Source organism: Colletes gigas, unplaced genomic scaffold (genome assembly GCF_013123115.1).
Source record: "Colletes gigas isolate AHSC1104 unplaced genomic scaffold, ASM1312311v1 Colletes_gigas_Sc00007, whole genome shotgun sequence".
Taxonomy (NCBI): Eukaryota; Metazoa; Arthropoda; class Insecta; order Hymenoptera; family Colletidae; genus Colletes; species Colletes gigas.
Genome location: NW_025106636.1, coordinates 10,177,352 through 10,199,625, shown reverse-complemented (window position 1 = coordinate 10,199,625; position 22,274 = coordinate 10,177,352). Strand labels below are relative to the sequence as shown.

Below are 22,274 nucleotides of genomic sequence, written 5' to 3'. Positions count from 1 at the left end.
ATGATGTTTTAATTATTTCGTAATTAGGATTAATGTTTTCAGAGTCGTGCAACATCTTGTATCAAAGTCGCGGTAACTTTTAAGGATTTCGAGTATTTGTTTTGCGAGACGTTACAATGGAATCGGAATTAATTTTACGGTATAATGGCGCATTGGCTTTTTCCTGGAGCTAAATTTATCGACTCCAGTTTTACGAAAGTTGATTCATTTCTCTTTAATTCTACTAAACAATACTGGGCGTAGTTAGTCTCTTCTATATTTGATTACGCGGAGTAAATCAGTTTGGTTCCCCGAGGCACGTATTCTATCGGCGTTAATGCGATATTCCTATCAAATTTTCGGGAAGCCAGTCAATTGCGTTTACCTCGGAGAAGCCAAAATGTTTCGAATGTTTCGCGAAAGGCAATCTGAGTTAATCCAGGGAACCTGGAAATGAAACACAAATGCAAAATAAACCACGAGCAGCAATGTACCAAGTAAACCCGTGAAATTCAATTAAAATATTCTGCATAGAGGCAGATTTACCTAATCCTTATTTAATGTAGTTGAATTTTGCCTGAAACAATGCGACCGATTATTATTTAAACATTATCCGCCATAATTTCTTTGTCGACACCACGATTAACTTCTTGAACTATAGTAACTATTCGTATAATTGGCTTGCAGTGGTACAGCAATTTCATAAAGCACGGTTATTACCAAATAATAACCAAACACGGAACGTATCTTAATTTGTTGGAAATTGACTGCCCAAACAAATTTTAACTTCGGAATTATTAAAGACGGCGTACAGGATAATTCAAATATAAGCAATTGCAAGGATAGAAGAATTATGACTTTTCCCTAATTTCACGTGGATTGCAAACGTATTCTAATATAAAAATTCCGGACTCGAGATACAAAAGTGATCGATTTGGCGTGAAATGGGTCGAACGTAGTTGCTCGCTCGACGTCGAACCGCAGCGATTATTTGTCATTCGCGATTAACGGAACCGATCGAGTCGTTTGTTGCTCGTCAGGATCTACCGGGATCCAAACGCATCGCGAGCTTTTCCAAGCTCGACCGAAAAATTCCATTAGATTCGCCGTGACTGAAAAGAATTCGTCCGCTTCTGGCTGCCCTGTTTGTTCAATCACGGTCCCAGCCCCGAGCTCGGATCAAGTTATTTAAACGAATTTGATTACGACCGATACTTTTCGCGCACGCATGGAATTCTATCAATTTTTATTCCGCACGTTCGAGTCGGTCGTTCTTTTTTTTTTTTTCGAATTCCCGTTTCTGGACGGTCGGGAATTTCAGGCTGAAAAGTCCTCCGGCGCTGCAGAATAACGCTGCGGCGGCTAGATATACGAGATTCTGCACCGGAAGAGGCGCTTTGGGATTAAAATCTTCGCTGACATTAATACTGTTATCTCCGTAGAAGAAAAAAAAATGAATCTGTTGGAGAAATTTCGCCGGTTTGGAAGCGAGAACCGCTCTCGTCGCAGAGATTCTGGAACGAGCGGTGTCTTTCGCAGCCTCCTTATCGGAAAACATGATCGTCTTGTTCGCTGTGCGGATGGGGTTCTCAGCAATTACTTATTTCAATTGTTAGACGAGATGATGGTAGGTCAACCTTTACCCCGAGTCGAACTCTAACGATAGTTCTTTTCTTAAATTGGAACTCTTTCTTTGTACGAGGTCCAGACATTGTGGCGACAGATTCTAGAGTGAATTGAACGCCCCAGAATCGTCCAATTAAGGTTAAAAGTGCGTGTCGGGTTTATTTGCACGGGAGCTTCGAGGTCTAGATTTAAAAAATAACATGACTTTTACGTTTTATATTTGTCCGTTCGTGTTCAACGCACGATAGAATGAAAGGTATTAAGGGGCCTAGTTTTGGGACATCTGTTGCAGGTTCGGTGACACTGATTTGTTTCATGATATTCCCTTTAGCATTACACGAAATCACTACGCATTAATTTCTGCCTAAAACGTGTGCTATTTCGCCGGCTAAAGAGGACAAGTTGTTAACATTTAATGACGCGACACGGAATTTAATAATCCACTATGGATTTCAATATCATATGAAATTTGACACCACGCCATGAAATATGATATCGCGGCATGTAATTTGATACCAGTGCGTGAAATTTGATTCCATTTCATACTCTAGAATGTAACTTGACACTGCACGAAGTAATATGATAGCCAACTATGAAATTTGATACTCTATAGCATGTAACTTGACACCGCGCGAAGTAATATGATATCTAGAGCGTGTAACTTGACACCACACGAAGTAATATGATAGCTAAATATGAAATTTGATACTCTATAGCATGTAACTTGACACCACACGATGTAATGTGATACGTGGACTTAAAAATCGACACCTCGATGTACAGTTTGACGCTGCTTCGTAGATTCAGATACGATAACTTAAAGATTCGTTTCCTCTCATCGAGTGATTTGTTTATACATGTTTAAACAGTCGAATCGTTTCAACAGCTTTCTCCGGATCCCGCGGTCGGAATTGTCTTGCCTGGGACACGTGTCGTCTTATCAATTATGGGGGGTATAAATCGCACCGCTTTAGAGTCTCTTCGCAGCTGGAATCTAGGATCGATACGGGCGATTCAGCCAGTCGAACGTGTGCCCGTGCACTTTGTAGTGAAACGGACGAGTCCCGACCATAAACCCGGTTTGTACGCTACATGAATACCCGAGTCTTTATTTATGGGTTTTCGCGAAGAAGTTCCCTTTGAGTGGAGGAGCTGGCCGGAGGAGGTCTGGCATCACGACAGCCGGAGTCGCGGAACTTTCCATCGATTTTTCTTCGCCGTGGTTGGCATGGTACATTTTATAAATTCTATAAAATCCCCTCGGTCGCGCGATACTCGCCGCTCCTTTTATCCCCCCACATTTCCTCTTCCCGTGATCCTCCTTTTTAGTGGGACTTTTTCCTTTTCTGTTGATACAGGTTAAGGCTCGTTACGAGGAATTCCGGTGCAGACGGTACACCAAGATCGTTAGAAAATTATTTTTCCTTCGCATCCAGGGCTACGTGACCAGCACAACTTGTCCGATCAATGATCGGCATTAATCGACGCTATTTTTGCGATTGCTTTTCGGATTTTTATTCGACATTAAACGCAGGGCAACGGAGAATAGCGTTTCGTTATGAAAATGTTGCTACGACGGCGTTACCCTTTCTTTGTTATTGTCCATGGACTATAAAGGATTACCGGCTTACTACGTCTGCAGGGTATTGATCACCTGTCGATATTTTCATTAGTTTAGCTTCGGCAGCTCTTCAGGTACAGTTTTTACGAGTACCTCGCACGAGGCGAACTATAGTTCGGTCAATTGGGTAAATTGCCCAAACTTGACTCAACTTCGACGCTCTAACGATTAATACTAATTCGAAATCTATCGCAAACCTGATGCCGTAACACCCATTGTAGTAATACCCTAATCTCTAATAACACAACATACCTAATCTACATCATGTACTTATCCCTGACGAGATGTAGTAACCCAGACCTAGCACCAATAACATCAATAATCCGCTGCCCTAACCTAGGCACGCCATCGATAACAATAATAACCTAAACACGACTTGACAACCGGTACACTAATAACCTGACATTCCATTATAACATCACTAATAGCAATAGCCTAAAATCCAATCCCTACAATAATACCTTTAACAACTATGCTCTTATTAATATGAATATCCCTACTACCTCAACACTAGTAATTTGACACTTTATTATCTTTAACACTTACAACTTGACCCAAACCTATTTACACCTGATAACTTAATATCCATCGAAGTAGTACTCTACAATCGTAATGTGCCTAATCTACATCGTGTATCCATTTCAGGATCTAGTGAAAATGTAATGTAATTTTGAATATTATCCGTGACAGTACATTTCAGTAATTTATTTTGGTACAACACGGAGTTGCTGGTAAAAATATGCTAGCATTACTTTGAGGTTATCTTCTCCAGACCGTAGGAAGAAAATCAAGCGTAGCTCCTTAAGTTCTCGACCTTCTCTCGTAAATTCCTTAAGCCGCCATTTAGTTTCTAGGGAATTTAACAGCGCTACATGCGTATATCTGCTTGGCATGCGGATTCAATTCTAAAAGGGAAATAATGTAACGCACACACCGTTCTTTATTACTTATCTTTTCAACCGTGCCAACTGGATACGGTTTCGGCCGGGCTGTGTAACTCGCTATCGCTTTCTGTGTATAGTCACTTTTAAAGGCCATTAGCAAATTCCGACGATACCTTTACGACTCTCATAAATATAAAAGGGTTTCGATCAATTCAATTGCTAGGCCGAGCAAGCGGGCACGAAAATTTGTTCGTTCGTTTCGACGTATTCCTCTCCGAGCGAATTTTCGTCCAACCAGCGGGCGCTAAAATATTTTTAAAAATGTTATATTAGATCGGAACTTCGTTGCATATAGGTTTATACCCTTTCTTGTTCGAACCCCCAGTTTTATAGCCAATATTTTCGCAAATTAAGTAGCCCGTGCTTCCCGTCAAAACATGAAAAGCAACTCAACGAAGTTTCCCATCCGAATAGCACAAAAAAAAAAAATTTAGAAATTAAAGGGAATTCAGAAACGCACAGACTCGGAATTTTATTGCGCGTAAAAGAAAATGTAAAAATAGCAACGTGATTAAGATTCACATGCACTTTGTTACCGCGAAACCTCAACCAACGAACTTACCTTGTTAGTAATCTTTCGACTATGCTCCGTGCCCAGAGCGGTAGATTGAACTTTCCATATTCAAACTTCAGTTCGAGGACCGCGCGATGCAAAACCTTGAAAAGCTCGAACGAATCCTTTAACAGCATCTCGTAAACCGCTCCTCCGTCATAAAACGGAATTGAATCCATCTACATTTTTTCTCGAAACGTGTATAACTTCCCAAACAAAAGCCACGCGGACGTCTATCGTTCAATTAAACGAGCAAAGCCACAGGAAGTAGCGGAATAGAGGCGTACGGAGTTGAATCGGCTATCGATTTCTCCGATCGAAATAAATATTAATCAAGCACGGAGCCAGGAGATCGGAAAGAAGGAATCCCCCGGTCCCTTCCGTGGGGATCGTTTCCTGTAACGCGGCAATCTCAACGGACATAGTACTTTGGTTTACGTCCGAGCTGCTTTTACTGCTCCTAAAATAAGGATCCTCAGGATCCTGGCGAAAGCATATATGCATTCGTGGTAATCGTGGCATCGAGAGCACGCTTGTGGCTTGGGTTTACGCGCCTTTGGCTTTGTTCGTATCGCGGCACCGGCAGTTTCTTCGAGCAATTCTGATAGAATGGATCGAATAGCTGCTTGTTACTGTACGAACCGGTATCCTCGTCCATTTATATCGCGGCGTTTTATCGACAGAGGTTACAGAATTCCAAACGATACCGACAAACGTTTCTTCTTCCCTCATCTTCCTTTGGTCTATCCACTTTCCGCTATTCCTCCAGTCCACCAACCGCGCCGGGAACCCGTTTCGCTATAGTTGCGCGTCACAGAAACAACCACGGATGCGCATATTTGGATCAAACCGTGGCATACCTAGACTCGACTCGCTCCCAAACCAAAGCAAATCTAAATACGAACGATCGTGTCGAGTCTAAAGTCGATCTAGGCTTGGTCAAACCGCGTCAAACCATGTCAAACTTTAACCTAGTCAAGTCGAAGCTTAATTAGATCAACGAAATCAATCTAAGAGAAACGAAGCGAAACAAAGTCAAACTTGAACGTTCAGTAACACCCAGCTAAAATTCCCGAATCTTCTCTCGAGACGGGAGGAAAATATTGAAACTTGGGGTCTCGCCGTTTGGTTCGCCGTGCAATATCTATGCAAAGTGGATTCCCAAAATGGCGCTACAAATTTTTGAACGTTTTCTTTTCAGGAGCGAAAGGTCATTGGTGAACGACACCATTTCCCTGCAACTGGCGACCTGGGCACCCCGCGGCAACGCACTGGTCTACGTGTACCAGAACAACATTTATTACAGACCAGAAGTGGAAAAGCCCGTCGACTTTCAAATCACGAACACCGGTGTGTTCGGGACCATTTATAATGGAGTGCCAGACTGGGTGTACGAAGGTAAGCTTCTTTCCTGGAAATCGTCGCTGAATCCATTTTATTATTCATGAGCCACTCTATGAGCGTCTAATCGTCTTAGCTGACAGTTTGTGTAACGTGTTTAGCGAGACGTGTCAATTATGTTAAAGGGTTCGCGAACGAGTTACGGTTAATTCGGTTTTCGCGACGAGACACAATCGTCCGCGCTAGACACGGAAGAAAGCAATCGATGTTTCAAAATATACTGTGAAACTTTCGGGGCGTCTATTACCTATTTAGGCGACAAAGCACGTCTTGCTGAACAGGGATTGAACTTAACTTGAAACTAACGCTACTATCACTCCTAAATTATCGATAAGTACGTTCCTCGAAGTGATTACAGTGGAGATGGGAAACCTGTGGCTTAATGACCGCGCGTGGTCTCCCGATATAATCGCCACGGTCTTCTTGCATATTTCGTTACGATCCACCTAACTAGACCGCCTATTTGTCTTTTATAAGAACTTTGTAGGCGTGAATTTATTTGTAATACCGTCAATCGACCATTAATATATTATAAGGAATCGGCGAAGTAAATCCGACTCTGAAAGATTCCTTCCGCCCCAAGTTAGGGGGATCAAGCCAGTTAAGCGACTTCTTCCTTCGGTAACAAGATATCGAAACAGTTTAAAAGATCGTTACCGTACGTCAGAAAGTTGGATCACGATGTTTGGGTCCGCGAACACGATCCCTAATTCTTCGTAGCCGTCGCGACGTCCTCGCTAGATTTGTGTCTGACGTCGGGAAAGGATACAGTTCCGCGAATACCGCCGAGCGCATTAAACTGCGCGGTTTCAGTAATAACAGCGGTCCCGCTGTCTACCAGTTCTTCTGGAATAAACAAGCATCACACGGTTGAATTCACGTAGTTCGAAGCGGAAGCGGCGTTATCGCGACGAGCTAGTTGTGCACGCTCGCCATGAAGCGCATACTTCAAAATAAACTGGACCGCCTGTAACAACGGGTCGGCGAAAGGGGGGTGGAAAGGGGGAGGGGGGTTTGTTCGAACGAGTCGAATGAAAGGGCGTGGGCGCGGTTTCCGAACCGCGAGCTAGCAGTTTCGCGCGCAACGAGCGTTCAATTTGCCGCGTAATTATTTTTAACGGGGCCACGGCTCCTCGAAATTTTTAATTGGCCGTTCTGCCGTGTCGGTTTTTTCCCTCCCCTGGTTTCGAACCCGCGTCAAACGCGATTACAGGTATTACGGTAAACATATTTCGCGTTTCCTTTTTTTTTTTTTCTCCTACATCGACGAGATCAAAGTAGCAGATCCGGATCCCCGCCCGCGCAGTATTATAACTACGGACGGCTGGTTTTTGATCAGCGTCGTCTAAAGTGGCGGTATCCTATCCGGTCGTTCCTCGATGCGGCTCCAAATTGCTAGGATTAATTGCCGGTGACGGCAATTCGTTTTGTCGGGCAGTCAGTTTTCAGTTAGGAAGCTATTAGCGTTGCATCACAGATCTGTCGGCGGACAACTCCTGTGGTAATTAGGTTTCAGCGTTGTACTGTTCATTCAGGCATCGGTTAACACCTGCTAACGCTATTAGGGGTGGGGGAGCATCAGGGAGATCAGGATTGAATCAGCTGCAGTCAATAGTATTAGTCAATCAGTGCGATGCGTTCGAGCCTCGACAGGCAATGTTTAACCAGTAACGTGTGACCTACGAACGTCGAGTGGTAGTTGGGGTCCAGTGACTCTACGATTCATTCTGATATCCTTTAACAGCAGAGAGGCAAAAGCAATGGTCAGGATTCTAGTCAACGATCGATTCAGTGGTCAGTCAACACGATGTATCTAGGCTACCCTTCATCATAAGCATATCAGCCAAGATCTCTTGTGGCAATTAGACGTCTGCAGGAAGGATCAGATCAGAATGATATAGCAAGCTATCAAAATGGTCCAGACGTCCTGTGGACGCTAATAATCCCTACCCTGATGCTCGATTCGATATAAGAGCCTCGGCTATGAAGGATTCTTAACTAGATGTTCACCTCTGGAGACTTGATTCATCGTCATCGTATCTGTAATTGCCGCAAACTGACTCAGATACATGTCAGCTTTCGTGATAATTAAGTTTCAGGAAGCTGCAGATCAATCAAGCATCAGTTAACAGTCGTCGAAGCAATCAGAGGGCCCAAAGAGAAGAGAATCTCAACAGTTCATATCGGATCAAAGATAGCTAGTAAACTACTAACAAAGTTTCTGGAACTCCTGCAGCCTTTACTAGATCGATCTAGCCGGCTTGACTTTTAGACATCTTCCCTAACTCTGCGGTAGACGTTTAAACTGAGCATCCGTGGTTTCTTGTTGCGTACGTCCTGCTCGAGTGTAAAGATTCTCAAGTGAATCGTTTATCATCGTCGTATCGGAACGAGTGAATCGCTGTAATCAATCGCGTATTAGGCGAATGGTGTAATACATTTAAGCCTGATCCAGCAACGTTTACTCAAACATATATCAATCGCTTCGTCTAGCAGCAATTAGGCTTCAGATCGATCAGACATCGGTTGGCAGTCGTAGACGCGATCGGGAAGGGATGGAAAGGGATCAGGGCGCAATCAGTCGTGCTTCCCAATCAATCGACGAGTAAATGTTCCCGAAGTGGCTCGATAAACCGTTTGGATCCGGCATTTTTTCGGCCGGTCCACGGAGAATCTCTTAAAGTGGTATCTCATCCAAGCCCGAACACTGTCGGGTCTCGCGAATCTACTCGTCCTCTGTGCGGCAACGCCACTCGACGCATCGACCCCAGAAGCAATTAACAGGCCACGGGCTCCGAGGGGGCAAAGAAATCCCCGGTCGAATCGCTGTTATCGCGAGCGGGGCTAACACGATCCCTCTGACGAGTCGAGAACGCGGCGCAATATTTTTTCGTCGGCCCTTTAGCGACACGTCGGCGCGCTTTGTACGTGTGCCGGATGAGTTTTCACCCCGGAACCGGGAACAATAATATGTGCCGCGGCCGTAATTCACACAGCTGATGCTCGGGGGGACGTTGCACGCGTTTGCATATTCCTGAGCCTTCATCAGCCGCGTCTCCCTTTCCCCGTGTCGTTCTTCGCCCCGTGTTTCGCTAAATCGCGCGGCCGCCCGGCGACGAGCTAACGCGGATGAAGCATAAAAATTCATCAGAGCAGCCAGCCGCGAAGAAAGGAACCAGAGGAGACTTTTTCACCCCTTTCTGGGGCTGGCCTGATTCGTCGCCGCGCGTTCAATGGAGTCTTCCCGGCTCTGTAAATATTTAAACACGCTACGGTATTAATGTTGCCTCGAATCCGGTTGCCGGTACTCCTTTCGGACGGCTTCCGCAACCCAACATCCTACCTGCGATTCAATCAGACGCTGGATGGACCCGGGCAAACCTCGTTTTGTATTAATTGCGCGCCGATTGTCGCCTATTCAGACGAACTGCGATCGATCTTAGACAAGGATTGTTCGATTGTCGCCAAGATTGAATCCGGAGTGGGAGAAGTTGCTCGTTTGTTTGCTCGCCAACTAACCTAGCCCTTGCGTATCGTTGCCAGACTCGCGAATGTATCGCTTTAACGGAAGGTAGAAACACCTTGGAACCAGGACAGCCAACAAACTGGAAACCAAATAGACGTCCTGTGGACTTCGGGAGATGGATCTGCTGTGGTTAGTTTAGGTGTCATCCTACGTTCTTTGGTAGATTTTTAAATGGGACCTAGGTGTTCGATTGTCACAGTCTATAGTTGATCGATCCATCGGTGTAATGCATCCGGGTATCAGACCGTTTAATCAGAGGTATGGCAGTTACTAAGTCTCGAGGTAACCAAGTTTCAGTAATCCTCGGTTCATTCGTCAATTAACACAGTCGCTAACGCAATTAGCGAGGCGTCAGAGAAATCAGGACCCAATCGCATCCCTTCAGGATACTGACAGTTTGGAAACTACCGACAAAGTCTAGACATCCCGTTCGATGGAAACTTTCGGTAAATTAAACTTATAAAATTTGTTAAGCGACTCACGGCGATTTTGATGGAACTTTGCACAATTGGATCAACCCATAAACTATCAAACTAGAACCAAACAAATACGACAGTAGTCTCAAGTTGATTCAACGAACGATTCTACAAATCCACCTCCTCCGTTAGACTTCATCCTAGAAAAATAGATAGACGTTTGAACAGGGCATTTGAGACCCTATGCTACTTGTGTTTGTAGAAGTCGATAGTCAATTCATTAGTCACTCAGTGCGATGTGTTCAGCCATCAGCGAGCAACGTTTAATCAGGGATATGTCAGCTGCTAACTCTTGCGATATTCAGGCTTCGGTAATCTACAATTTGTTCGTGCATCAATTAACACGGTAGCTAACGCAATCAATGAGGCATCAGAGAAATCAGGATGCAGTCAGTTCCCATCAGGACACGGAGGGTTGGCCAACTATCGACGAAGTCGAGACATCCCGTGGTGTTCGATAAACAGTCACGGTGAATACAACTTGGACGTCACCCTAGACAAATAGATGCACGCTTGAACAGAGCATCTGAGCATCCGTGTTCTTATTCAATTCGCCACGCCAACGTAGCGTACAAGCAATTTGACGGAGTTTGACGGGGTTTGATGGGAACTTATATTGTCTTTGACGTAACTTCATTATTGGATTGCCTAAAAATTCCTAAAGCAAGGCGTAGATCAGAGGAATGCGGGACGGAATCTCCCCATTCATCGTCATCCCGTCGTTGGAAGTGGCTTCATGATTGTCACCGTCAGACGCATTGTCCGGGTCGCGCGTTGCACGAGACATTTCCCCTCAAACAGCCGTTCTAGGACGTTTCCACGCGCCTCTGTGCTCGAATGATTTTTATACGGGGTGGATTGCGACGCGTTCCGACGGGGACGTCGATAAAGTGTCAAAGCGTCGACGAGAGGCGTGCCAGGAACTTTTCAACAGCCTGTATTTTGTTCCGCGTCAGCCGGAGGACTTTCTTGCTGACGACATACTTTATCCAGTTCCCCCGGAGCGCGGCTCCAAGGATTTCGTCGGCAAGAATTTAGGATAAAGGCTGATTTACACACGCCGCGGGCGTCCTGGTGCCCCCGACCGACCGTCACGCGCCCATCGATTTCCACCTTCCGTGAAACGTATGTATCTGTTTTAGAGCGCCGCCTCTATAAACTCAATCTGCCAACGACCGGATGGGATTCATCGCGAGTAATGCATATGCAAAGTGACAGTAAAATATTGTTTTCGGGCCGGGTACGATCCGGGGAACGCTAAAAAATGGTCGTCCGTTCGCCGCACGTGTGTGGATCGACAGTGTAAATATCGACGATACGCGGGGACAAATGTTTACCGGCGAAGGATATCGGTTTATTTTTTGCCACGCAAAGAAGCCGCTATCGTGGAATAGGCTTGTCAGGGATTAATTGTGAGCCAGGATCGGACCAAGTTCTTCCAAAGTGTCGCAATTTTTTATTATGCCAGGGTCAAATTAAGGGCTAGTCACCCTGGCGACGTCCAAGAGGGTCGTGTCGACGAACTTTTTCTGACTCTTCCACGCGTCCGATTCGAATAATTTTTGTGCCCATGAATAAAACATACGATACGCCTTCGGGAAATATTTTTTACGCCCATGTTGGGTCCAAGGATACAAAATGGCGTCTAGTATACTAGGCCTACTTCCGGCTTGCTTTGAGGATTCCTTCAGACGTTTCTTGGAACCTTTTGGGGTTCTTTCAGGCCTGTTTAGGATCTACTTTAGAACTCTCTCGATGTCTATGTTTGGTCCTTGCCTTTTAGGTCTTCGTTTGAATCCTTTTGAGGCTCCTTTCAGTCCTCGTCGTGATTTCCGTACGACTTTTCTTTAGGTTTTTTGACCTCGTTTTGAAAAATCCGTCGTATCTTTTGAACCTCTTTCAACTCTAACCTCCTTGTTTCCTCGTGCTCCAATTTTTCAAACCACAGAAAGAAAGGCTCCCTTGCAGCATTGAAGGATACCCTGGTGCTCGAAATGTTTAGTCATCTTCATAATGCACTACGAGAATGCGGATTCTGGTTAAACATTCCCCACTAGCGGTACTAATATTTGTCACTTTGTTTGCGCGCCGGAGTAACATATGCATCAAGGCATTAACTTGGAGATCCCACGGCTGCGTCCACGCATCCCTTTAATCCCAGCTGGTATTAAATTTGTACGAACCGGATTTATATAACGCGGCCGAGTACAAGGAACGCGAGTGCCACGAGTTTTGACGAGGGTTAACAGTATTTCATTAGCGGCATTAGGAGCTTGAAAATGACCGTGACTGTCGGGGAAAATTGTGGCAAGTAAAGTGCCTTCTGTTCCTTTGTTACGATTATAATGTCAAGAAGCTCGGGAAGCTGTAACTAACCTAGGACAGGAAATTAGGATGTGTTGGACGTTGCTCGTTGGTTGATGAATGTTGAATGTACCGTGCTGGTCTCCGGAAAATTGAGTGTTAAATATTGTACACCGACTGTTAAATAATGAACCCAGGGTGTCGTCTGTTGAATGTTGAATGCAGGATGTTGGTTACCGCGATTGTACCGGTTGATCGTCAAATAGCGAACAGGGACTGTTGGTTGCGATGGCATCAGATTAGAAGTGTTGTAAAAAACTATCATTTTCATTTCCATGTTTCCTTCGCGCAAGTCACGTACGAAATAGGAATTATACTGCAGCGTTGATTAGGCTATTCGTGATCTTCGTAGCGATGTGACGGCAGATTGAGTGTCCGTGCGCAGCGGATACGGCAACGAGGGAACAAGGAATGGAAAAGACACGGAACATCAAAACGTCCAGTCGACAGCTAGAGAGATAAAACTTAGTTAATTACCGGAGCACTGGGAGACCGTTAAATTAAGTTACTTAACAAAACACACGAGAGAAGTTACGAGGATTTCGTCGTTTCTCGAGGTTTACTCTCATCCACGTGCTCAATGGAAATATTACGGGGACTGGTTCGCGAGATTTTGCCAGCGTTTGTCGAGTAACTTCTCTAATAAAAATTAAGCGACCGTGCCTTCCCGTTCGAATATACCGTTATTAAAAGTTGCTTCGAACCGGTGGAAAGGACAGCGAATATTTGGTCGCGGTTTATCTTTAATTAATCGAATGGCTTAAAAAGGTCGACCGGCTCTCCGGAACGAATGTTGCTAAATTCCCTGACGTCTGTTTTGAAATTCAAAGTGCAAACATTCTTCTCTGCACGTTCGTTGCTTGAAAATTTCAGGCTGTCCTGGTTTTCCGCCGGCGCTATAATTAATCAGAGGTAGCAGATGCAGAAGTGAGTCCGATGATTTAAGTAGTCCTCCCGAAAGCCGCAGGCCGTGGCTCGTTCTATTCCTGCGTGCAGAAAATATCGTTCGCGATCAACAAGACCGGATTTTCCGCCCTCGCGTTTAACATATCCGTTAGTTAAAACAGACAAGCCGATATTAAGTTCGAAATACGACACCGTCTCGCTAAATCGAAGTGCACGTCGCGCCGAGCAGCGATCCGATTCGTGCCCGAGAACGGATAGCGTTCTTCCGGCGGTGGCTGGTAAGGAACGACATTCTCACAAATTTTGGCAATAAATTGCAAGGAAGCGTGGAGCGATGGCGCGTACGGTTTCGCGAGGATATCCGGTAGAAGCGTTATAAACGTCAACGCAATTTCTGTCCCCGTCGAAGTACGTAGGAACGCGATAGCAATTCGCCGTCTTCGTTGAAACTTCGATCCCTCATTGTTTTTCTTCAGGGAAACGGAGAAGTATCGCGATCCTCTCTACGACTCAATATATCTTCCTCCTTGACAACGTTCGACCGGTCCGCCGTATAATGCGCGCGGAATATCTCCTTCTATCCGCGCTCCCGCGGAAATTCGTTCCTCGAGTCTCGAATATCGGAGACAGGAGACGATGTTTGCTAACGTGTAACGTCGTCAACCGTTCCCGGTTGCTTCCTCCTTTCTTATTATCGTATATTCAACCTGGAACGGGAACGGACTTCCATCGATTCGCAGTTTCTCTACGGTTATCTTCGCGTCTTGTATGTTGGAACATGTTCGATGAATGTCAGTAAGTTTGGACACTTTTTGACTGGGGGTACAGAGGATTCTCTAGGATCGGTTGATATTCAAACTTACTGACAAGACTTAAAAACTCGAAAATTGGGTGCTTAAATTTTTCGGTGAAAACAAAAAATTTTAAATCGCACTAAAAAAATTATTTTCGGTTGCAGGGGTCAATTACAATCATTTTTGGTGAATAGACATACCCCTGAAATCCTACGCACTTTCGAGAAAAAATTCTTTACCGAAAATACAATGGCTGACCATACATTGATATGTTTCCCTGAAAATTGAAAAGTTTCAAATCATTCTGGAAAAATTATTTTCGGTTGCGGGGGGTAATTACAATTATATTTGGTTAATAGACATACCCCTGAAATCCTACTCACTTTCGAGAAAAAAATTCGAATAGGTGCGAAAATTTTTCGCAAAATTAAAAAAATTCAAATCTCCCTACAAAAATTATTTTTGATTGCAGGGGTTAATTACGATCATTTTTGGTGAATAGACATACCCCTGAAATCCTACTCACTTTCGAGAAAAAAATTCGAATAGGTGCGAAAATTTTCGCAAAATTAAAAAATTTCAAATCGTCCTAAAAAAATTATTTTCGATTACAGGGGTCAATTACAATCATTTTTGGTTAATGGACATACCCCTGAAATCCTACGCACTTTCGAGAAAAAAATTCTTTACCGAAAATACAATGTCTGACCATACATTGATGTTTCCCCTGAAATTTCACGCGTACGTTTAGAAAATCATAACTTCTGAACGGATTGGAGGATTCTAATGTTTAAAAAGGCAAACAACGCGTATTTTAGTGAAGAATATTTTGAAATTCTTAGACCTGCCTCTTGGCATTTCCTCTAAAGGTAAATCATGCTCAAACCCGCTTCAATCAGTTTTGGGGTTCAATAAAGTCCTTTAAGACTTAGCTCTTCCTAACTCCTGAGTAGTTCTAGCACTAAGCCAGGCTTCCTCATTGAGAGTCAACGAGTATACCAGTATGAATTCATCGACCAAACGAATATGAATATGTAAGAAACTCTCAGCTCTAGCAGTTCGATGATACCAAACAGAGTCCAACTAGGTTTGGGGGGGCGGTGGACACAAGTTTGAATTGTAATAATTCTAAACCAGGACCATGTCGTGGAAAGCTCTAATGTTCACACCGAAACCAATCGTTTTGTTTGTTTAATAAGTTTGTTAATTAAGTTCTAGCTTCTTCTAAATCCTTGATAGTTTCCACAATCAGTCCTACTTGCTAGAACCTTTTTATTTCCCGACGAGACTATTAATAATAGTTTATAAAATATTTTCTGTTAAACTTACGATCCCCTCCCCTTCTCTTAAAGCGTTAGACTTATGGTTTTCTCCTGTCACGGGTTTGAATCCAGCTGGAGACATTTTTCAGATATAATCTTTCCATTTCCCGTGACAAAAGAGACACCATATCATTAATCATGAAGATAAGGGAGACGGTAACTTTAACATAAAATATCTCATAAACTAATAACCGTCTGCACCCGAAACCGGGTATCATTAGCTCCAAGTCTGTCAAGCTCTACAATCGTGCGAAAGCTCGTGAAAAAATTTGTTTCGTTGTCGGCCATTTAGCCTGAATCAGATAAAACGGGTGCCTGACGAGCCTAATCGTAGAATTTGGAAAGAAACCGACGCTAAATCCCAGCGAAATGACTCTGTCACGCATGCAGGTGCCCGGAAAGCTGGCGTAGTTGCGCGCCAGCAATAATTGTCACGTCAGCTTGCACCCCGGTCGTCCTAAACGGTCGAGAAATTATTCAAAATACGGCTGGTGGTGTGTATATGTTGGGTGGCATCGTGTCGTCGGGCGCGACGGAGAACAAAGGAGAGATATACTGCGTCGGAGGGAAGAAAGGCAACGGTACCGGACGTAATTCGTGAAATACGATTCCCTGGCACGGGGTAAACAAATATTCGTCTCCCGTTATTTTTCATTTACTGCTTATCGGGAATTCCGGCGGACAGCAAATATCCTGCCAATCGGTTCCAGCCAATTGCGGTACACCGCTTTAAACCGATAAAACTGATTCGATTATAGGAGATGCGAGCTGACGCTTTATCGATTGTCAGCTAACACCTAGCAACCGGTTGCCGGTTATTTAACGGAAAATGCTAATGTCCCCGGTTTCCCGGTTTCCACGGTTCCCCAACAGGGGGGGGAAATTACCGTCGTTGGCCTACGACAGGATTACGCCACCGGTTGTGAAAAAAGTTTTTTTCACTCGCGATAACCCGAAGGAACCGTGGTTGTTTGGGGGAGGTTGGGTAGTACGGGGTCTGATGCAACGCTGATGAAGAGAAGTCGCTACAACGGTCTGCGCTACGCGATACGTGGACATTATGATAATAATATGGAGATGAGCGCTAATACGTTTATTATACTGGTAATTTAAGCAGCGTCGCAGACGAACGACTTGGCGAACAGAGACGAGGAGTGGACGAGAAATATCTTGTTTGGCGGTATCTTGGGCGATACCTTGGGCGCGGGCAATTCATAATCCGGTTTAATAATACTGACAAGAATTAGTAACGTAATACGAGGAAAACGAAATTTATCGGTTCCGTGGTATATCCAAAATTGTAAACGTACCCGGCATCAATAATTCACAAACCGTTGACAAAAACCAGCCTTTTATAAAGCATTTAATAACTAGGGGATGATAAATGGATTCCATACGACATTCCTTGGGTAAAAACGTTGCTGGACTGATAAAGAAGTACCGCAACGTGTACCAAGCCAGGTTTACATCCTTGTAAACTTCCTCTGTGCGTTTAGTGGGGTCGTCGAGGCATTTTGGGTTTTAACATTTCCAAACATTTTTAAACATTTTCAAACATTCTCAAACATTCTCAAACGCGTCTCGACCAGTGCTTCTGTTACGTTAATCGACAGAACCTGGTCTCACCGGGCAAACAAACCGCCCTCCAACTCTGGTCGTATGTTGGTAAACGACAGTCGCGTTCAGGCAAACAGGAAATCAGTCACCAAAGTATACCAATTATATCTTCCAGCCGTGAACGAGTCAAAAGCAAAGGAGCTCGGGAGCGTAGTTCAATCTACCGTACACTCGATCATCGTGTTCTTGTAATTACAGAACATCCTGAATCCCCACAAAACGTCGTCAGAGCGCGTATAATTGAGGGGGCGGAGAGAGGGAGTTTTCATGGTATCGATACAAGCTATGTAAGACGAAAATCCGAGCTTTCAGCGTTCTCTTTTCCCTTTCTCTTTTCCTTCTCGTCCCCGACGGCGATGGATGTGACATTAATAGAACGACGAGGATTCAGAGAAATTCTTTTCTCCAAATCCGTTCTCGCTAATGGAACCTCCTTTCCACGGGATTCCGATTTCTGATCGAGTTCCCTCACTTCCCCGTCTTCCTCCCACGCGTAAGAGTACACTCCGTTCAGAAAGATATCTATCAGCCGCGATTCAACGCTCGAAATACATAACTCACGTTTCGAGAGATCCTCCTGCACTTGCAGCAATTCATCGAATCACTTCTACGGCCTCGAGAGTCCTGTGAACGATGACGCGTCCCCCTCTGCTATAAATGTGCGCCGGGAACAGAGAATCGAGAGAAAAGAGGCGATCGAAGACGTCTTCTTACTCTCCGAGTGAGATGTTTGTAATGCACACACTATTACCTCGTTATTTACATCGATTCGCGTCACGGATACATGCGACTCGGCTGTGATAGCCGCCAGCTGTGCAACTGAAACGTTATTCGAGTCAAATGAAATCTGTTGAACCCGATTTGATTGCAAGGAAATGACGGAAAAACATTTTCCTCGGGTGGAAAACCATTATGGATATTTTTCCTATAAATTCGTCGTGTCGTTTCTCCTCTTTCGTTAAAACGAAATGTATTCATCGTCCGTTGTCGATACGTCTCGTGCTACTCCTGTCATTCTCACGCCTTCCCCGGGCTCTCCTTTCCCCTTAAACTGCTGTTTATATACTGCCCTGCTCCTCTTTCTTTTGTTTCAATCGCATTTGCTCCGAGTCTCATCAAGCTTGTGCTCTGATTTCGTCTACCGTAAGCCCGTCAAGCGCTTGCCAATATTCCAAAATAAAGATTTATTGATCTTCGCAACAAAGAAGATCTTGCAAGCCTAAACCAACTTCCGGAGGTAAATATTACCCCGACAGGATGGTCCATTTCTGTGCCGATGAGCCGACAGGTCCGGAAAGTAGGGTCAACTCTGCTGGAGTCAATATTACCGTAGCAAAAACTTTATTGCTGTTGACTTAGCGACTCCTAAGAGCCTTAATATAAACCAGAAACGTTGACCGAGGTTCCTTCACCTATTAGACTACTTCTATAAGTTAGTCTGCGAAGATGTTGGGAATCTCAGAGAATCTCCAGCGGCGCTTGCTACTTTCGTAACTAATGGGGTCAGTGAGATTCTTTCATCGTAGGTCCCTTCGACCTCTATGACAGGGTTAACCAAGCATTGTTCTTATCAAATCCCCAAGACTCTAAACCTGCTGCGCTACCAAAGTTGTTTATAAAGGATATTAACTGGTAGACCTCAGCAGTGCCGTGCAAACGAGGTTTTAATTGCACAGCTGCCACCCACTGGAGCCGACAGTTGCTCGAACCGAAGAAACATAAACAGCAGTGATTCCGACCCCGCCGCAGATTGATGCAAGAAGCGTGGCAGTACTCCATCTTCCAGCCACCAAGAATGCTCGAGCGTACGGCAACCCGGATTCAGCGTATCCTCAACAAAACATAATGAGAGCCTCGGAACGTTCAGGGAATATCCAATCTAGGGAAAGTAACCGATCCCAATCAGCCACTCGGTGACCAGTCACCGAACGGGGTTGAAAAAGAGGTGCACCGGAAGATACTAATTAGGAATAACAAATGCAAACGGGTCAATGGCTGAATATACAACGCGCCCGTTGGAATATCGGTTCAGGAAAGAACGCCGCCATTGATTCCGTGGAGGGACGTCATACTCCGGGCTGCCACTCCCCTCGCATGCAATATCCCCGCAGTCAATAACATCTTCCGGACATTTATGCAATGCCTAGGGTCGCTATCGGCCAGCGTCCACTGGATATCCAGCGCAAACGTTGCATGCATACTGAATGGCCGGCCGCACAATAGCCACTTTTCGTGCGCGAAACTTAACCTGCATGCAGTGTACGCCGGAAACGTTATCTGGCCCGGCGACGTATGGACGCGGTGTCGAACCTCGCCGATATATGCAGGAGATCCAGCCAATAGCTTCTGATCGACCACCGAGTTGGATTCGTCAGATCGGGTGTTTGCGAATGCCGTGGCAGTGTATCGGTTCCGAAGGTGGAGCTTCCGGTTCACCGAATGCACTGGAGTTTGGTCGGTTGACACCCATGCGATACCAAGAAACGTCTATTTATACTACTCGAAGCCTGGAATTAAAATCATTCTCGTTTCGAAGTTGCTAGTTGACTCTGTTAAGTGGATGCCCCGAGAGATGTCCTCAAACCATTGGGGATTCTAGGATGAAGACTCGGTGGACAAGTGTCATCCTTGAGCAACAAACGGAGGCCTCTATTAACCTTGCTAAAAGGCTACGATTGAAATTGTTTAAGCGATACCGTGTTAAGGATCCGAGGAATTGAACCACTCGGCCAAATGTGGCGTCCTCTTTGTTGAAGTCCCTGTGGACATGTGTGATCTTCTTGATCCGTTGCATCAACGAACCTATCAAACGACAATCTCAATATGTAAATATATTACTTGTTCAGTGGAGATGTGCCTTCTAGAGAAGATGGATGTGCCGGGACTGATGGATAGACATGTATTGTTGTGGATTTGTTTACCTATGTACTATGTTTCGATTAATTTCCGGCGCTGCAGGATCTTCCTTATCTCCCGTATGCTCTAAAACGAGGTTGATCCACCTCGGCTCAGGGAACAGGTAGAGAGGCACCATGGAAGCGCATCGATTATTAATAAACAGCTCGTGATAGAACGGAAGTAAGTCGTACGTTAGGAAATGGGTCGTCACGCACCCGGGGCGAGTCGTATTTTAGCAAATAGATCGTTACGCAGCGGATACAAGTCGGAGTGTAGCAAATAGAACGTCATCCAGCGGAAACAAATCGTGCCATAGCGAATAGGGTCGCCGGCGAACACCGGAGTCATATCTTAGCAAATAGGTTGTTATCCGACCCGTGTTCTGGCAAATGGATTGTCGATGAATCGAGCTAGAATCAACAATAAATATTTATTGTTATCACATAATGGAGCCAAATCGATAGTTGAGATGGAACAAACACGAGGCTTGTTTAAGTAAATACTGCTTGTTTCCATGTTGAAGGGGCGATTGCTCGATAGAAAAAGTATATTATAACGTTAATCGAGTATCGATCGAACAGAGTAGCCTAACAGAAGCAACCCCTATCCTAGAAAATTGATCGTCATTCAGTTGGGTTGTATTTAAATTTAATTATAGGAGTTCGAAGCAAATCCGAAATTTGTTTTCCGATAACTTATCCAGGCCTAGGGTTAACGACCATCATCGTAATAGGTACCCCCAACGTGTACCCTTGATGAACAGAGATTCGAGGCACCTCGGCAGGTGGAATTAATTGCAATCGCGAGAAACTTCGCGGAATCTACAGTCTTCGCCGCCATTAAAGCGTTCGAAACTTCCATAGTGTCTCGCAGGCTCGTTCGATGCTCGAATGTCTTGTACCTCGAGTCAGCGTCAACGTCAGTGCGATGTTGTATTGTTCGGCCAAGTTCATTCAACCGATACAGTTGTAACGTTGCAGCTAAGCTCACTTCAACGCGTGATAGTTTCACCCCGGCGGCGACCCCTTGCTCCGACGATAGTTTGAAACATGAATATTCCGCGATGCGTATCTGTTACCCATTTTGACTGCCAGCGATCGCGAGTCCTTCCATTGTGACGCGGCTCCCGACGACGGCGAGTCGCCCTCGACTTTTACGCCATTTTCCAACGTATTTAGCCAGAAATAGCGGCACTTTTGAAGTTATGAAATTATTACGTGCGGCGGAGCACGAAGAATTATGAGAGTCGCGAGAAATGAATAATTTAAAAAATCAATAACGTTTCAACTCGTAAAATACGGGGTCGCGTTGAATTTGGCGGGAAAACTTGAAACGTACGTTTTATCGTCGAATTATTCATTCTCGCGGCGAAAGAAAATTTTTATCATTCAACCGAGCCGAGCGAGCGACAATATTTTACAGAATTTTTTTGTAAATACATTAATTAATAAATCTGCATTGCGTTACGATTGCGGGGAATGATTATGGAAATATGCATAAAAAATATAATAATTGGAAAATACGGAATCGCCGTCAGTTTAAAGCAGAAAATGGTGAAATTGTATTTTATGGAGACGATTGGCATTACTTTGAAAGAAAAATTTTAATACGTGGAATGATTTCATTAAAAGAAGAATTACGAACCGCGAGGGAATTTACCATATGGTAAAATTTAATCTTGCGGGGGGAAAGTTTATTACGAATCGACGCGTTACATGCGAATGGTCAACGAAATCATTCGACGAAGGCATTATCACGATGCCGGATAACAGAACTGTCGGTCAATCAAAATGACCATTAATTATCGCAGCGCAAAAACGGAAATCAGATAATTGAATTTCTGCCGCGTATTGGCCTGGCGATGTATTAACGATCGAATTATGAGACAATTGATAATCATTCATGTATCATCAATCATTCAAGCACCGTGCGAGGAATTAGTTGAATCATCGCGATTATTATTAATTGGGAGTACTCGTCGGTTCTAAAATAATCTGTCTTTCGGTCAAAGAAAATCTGCCCAACGAATAATAAGCTTTGTTTCAATGTTAATAGTCCCCCTTCGTTCGATATTATTTTCAAATAAATGAATCCGTGACGCATAAATGTGAGGATATTTTTTTATTTTCAGCCGATTACATTAATTTCGAAGCTTCAACTTGCGGGGAACAATGTTCAAATATTGTTGCCGACGGAAGAACCATGTGTCGCAGTTTGAAACCGGTGCTTTTAAAATATTTTCCTACA

The 22,274-nt window shown here is 44.4% G+C and overlaps 1 protein-coding gene across 7 annotated transcripts in view; it reads left to right on the top strand.

The window, feature by feature from the left end:
* Positions 1-22,274, top strand: part of LOC122396135 (venom dipeptidyl peptidase 4-like) — a 203,844-nt gene that overhangs the window by 109,519 nt on the left and 72,051 nt on the right. For all 7 annotated transcript variants that reach the window (XM_043394280.1, XM_043394279.1, XM_043394276.1 and 4 more), the window contains one exon: positions 5,925-6,121. In XM_043394280.1, coding sequence (XP_043250215.1) covers positions 5,925-6,121 — 197 coding nt within the window. The remainder of the gene's footprint in view (positions 1-5,924; positions 6,122-22,274) is intronic.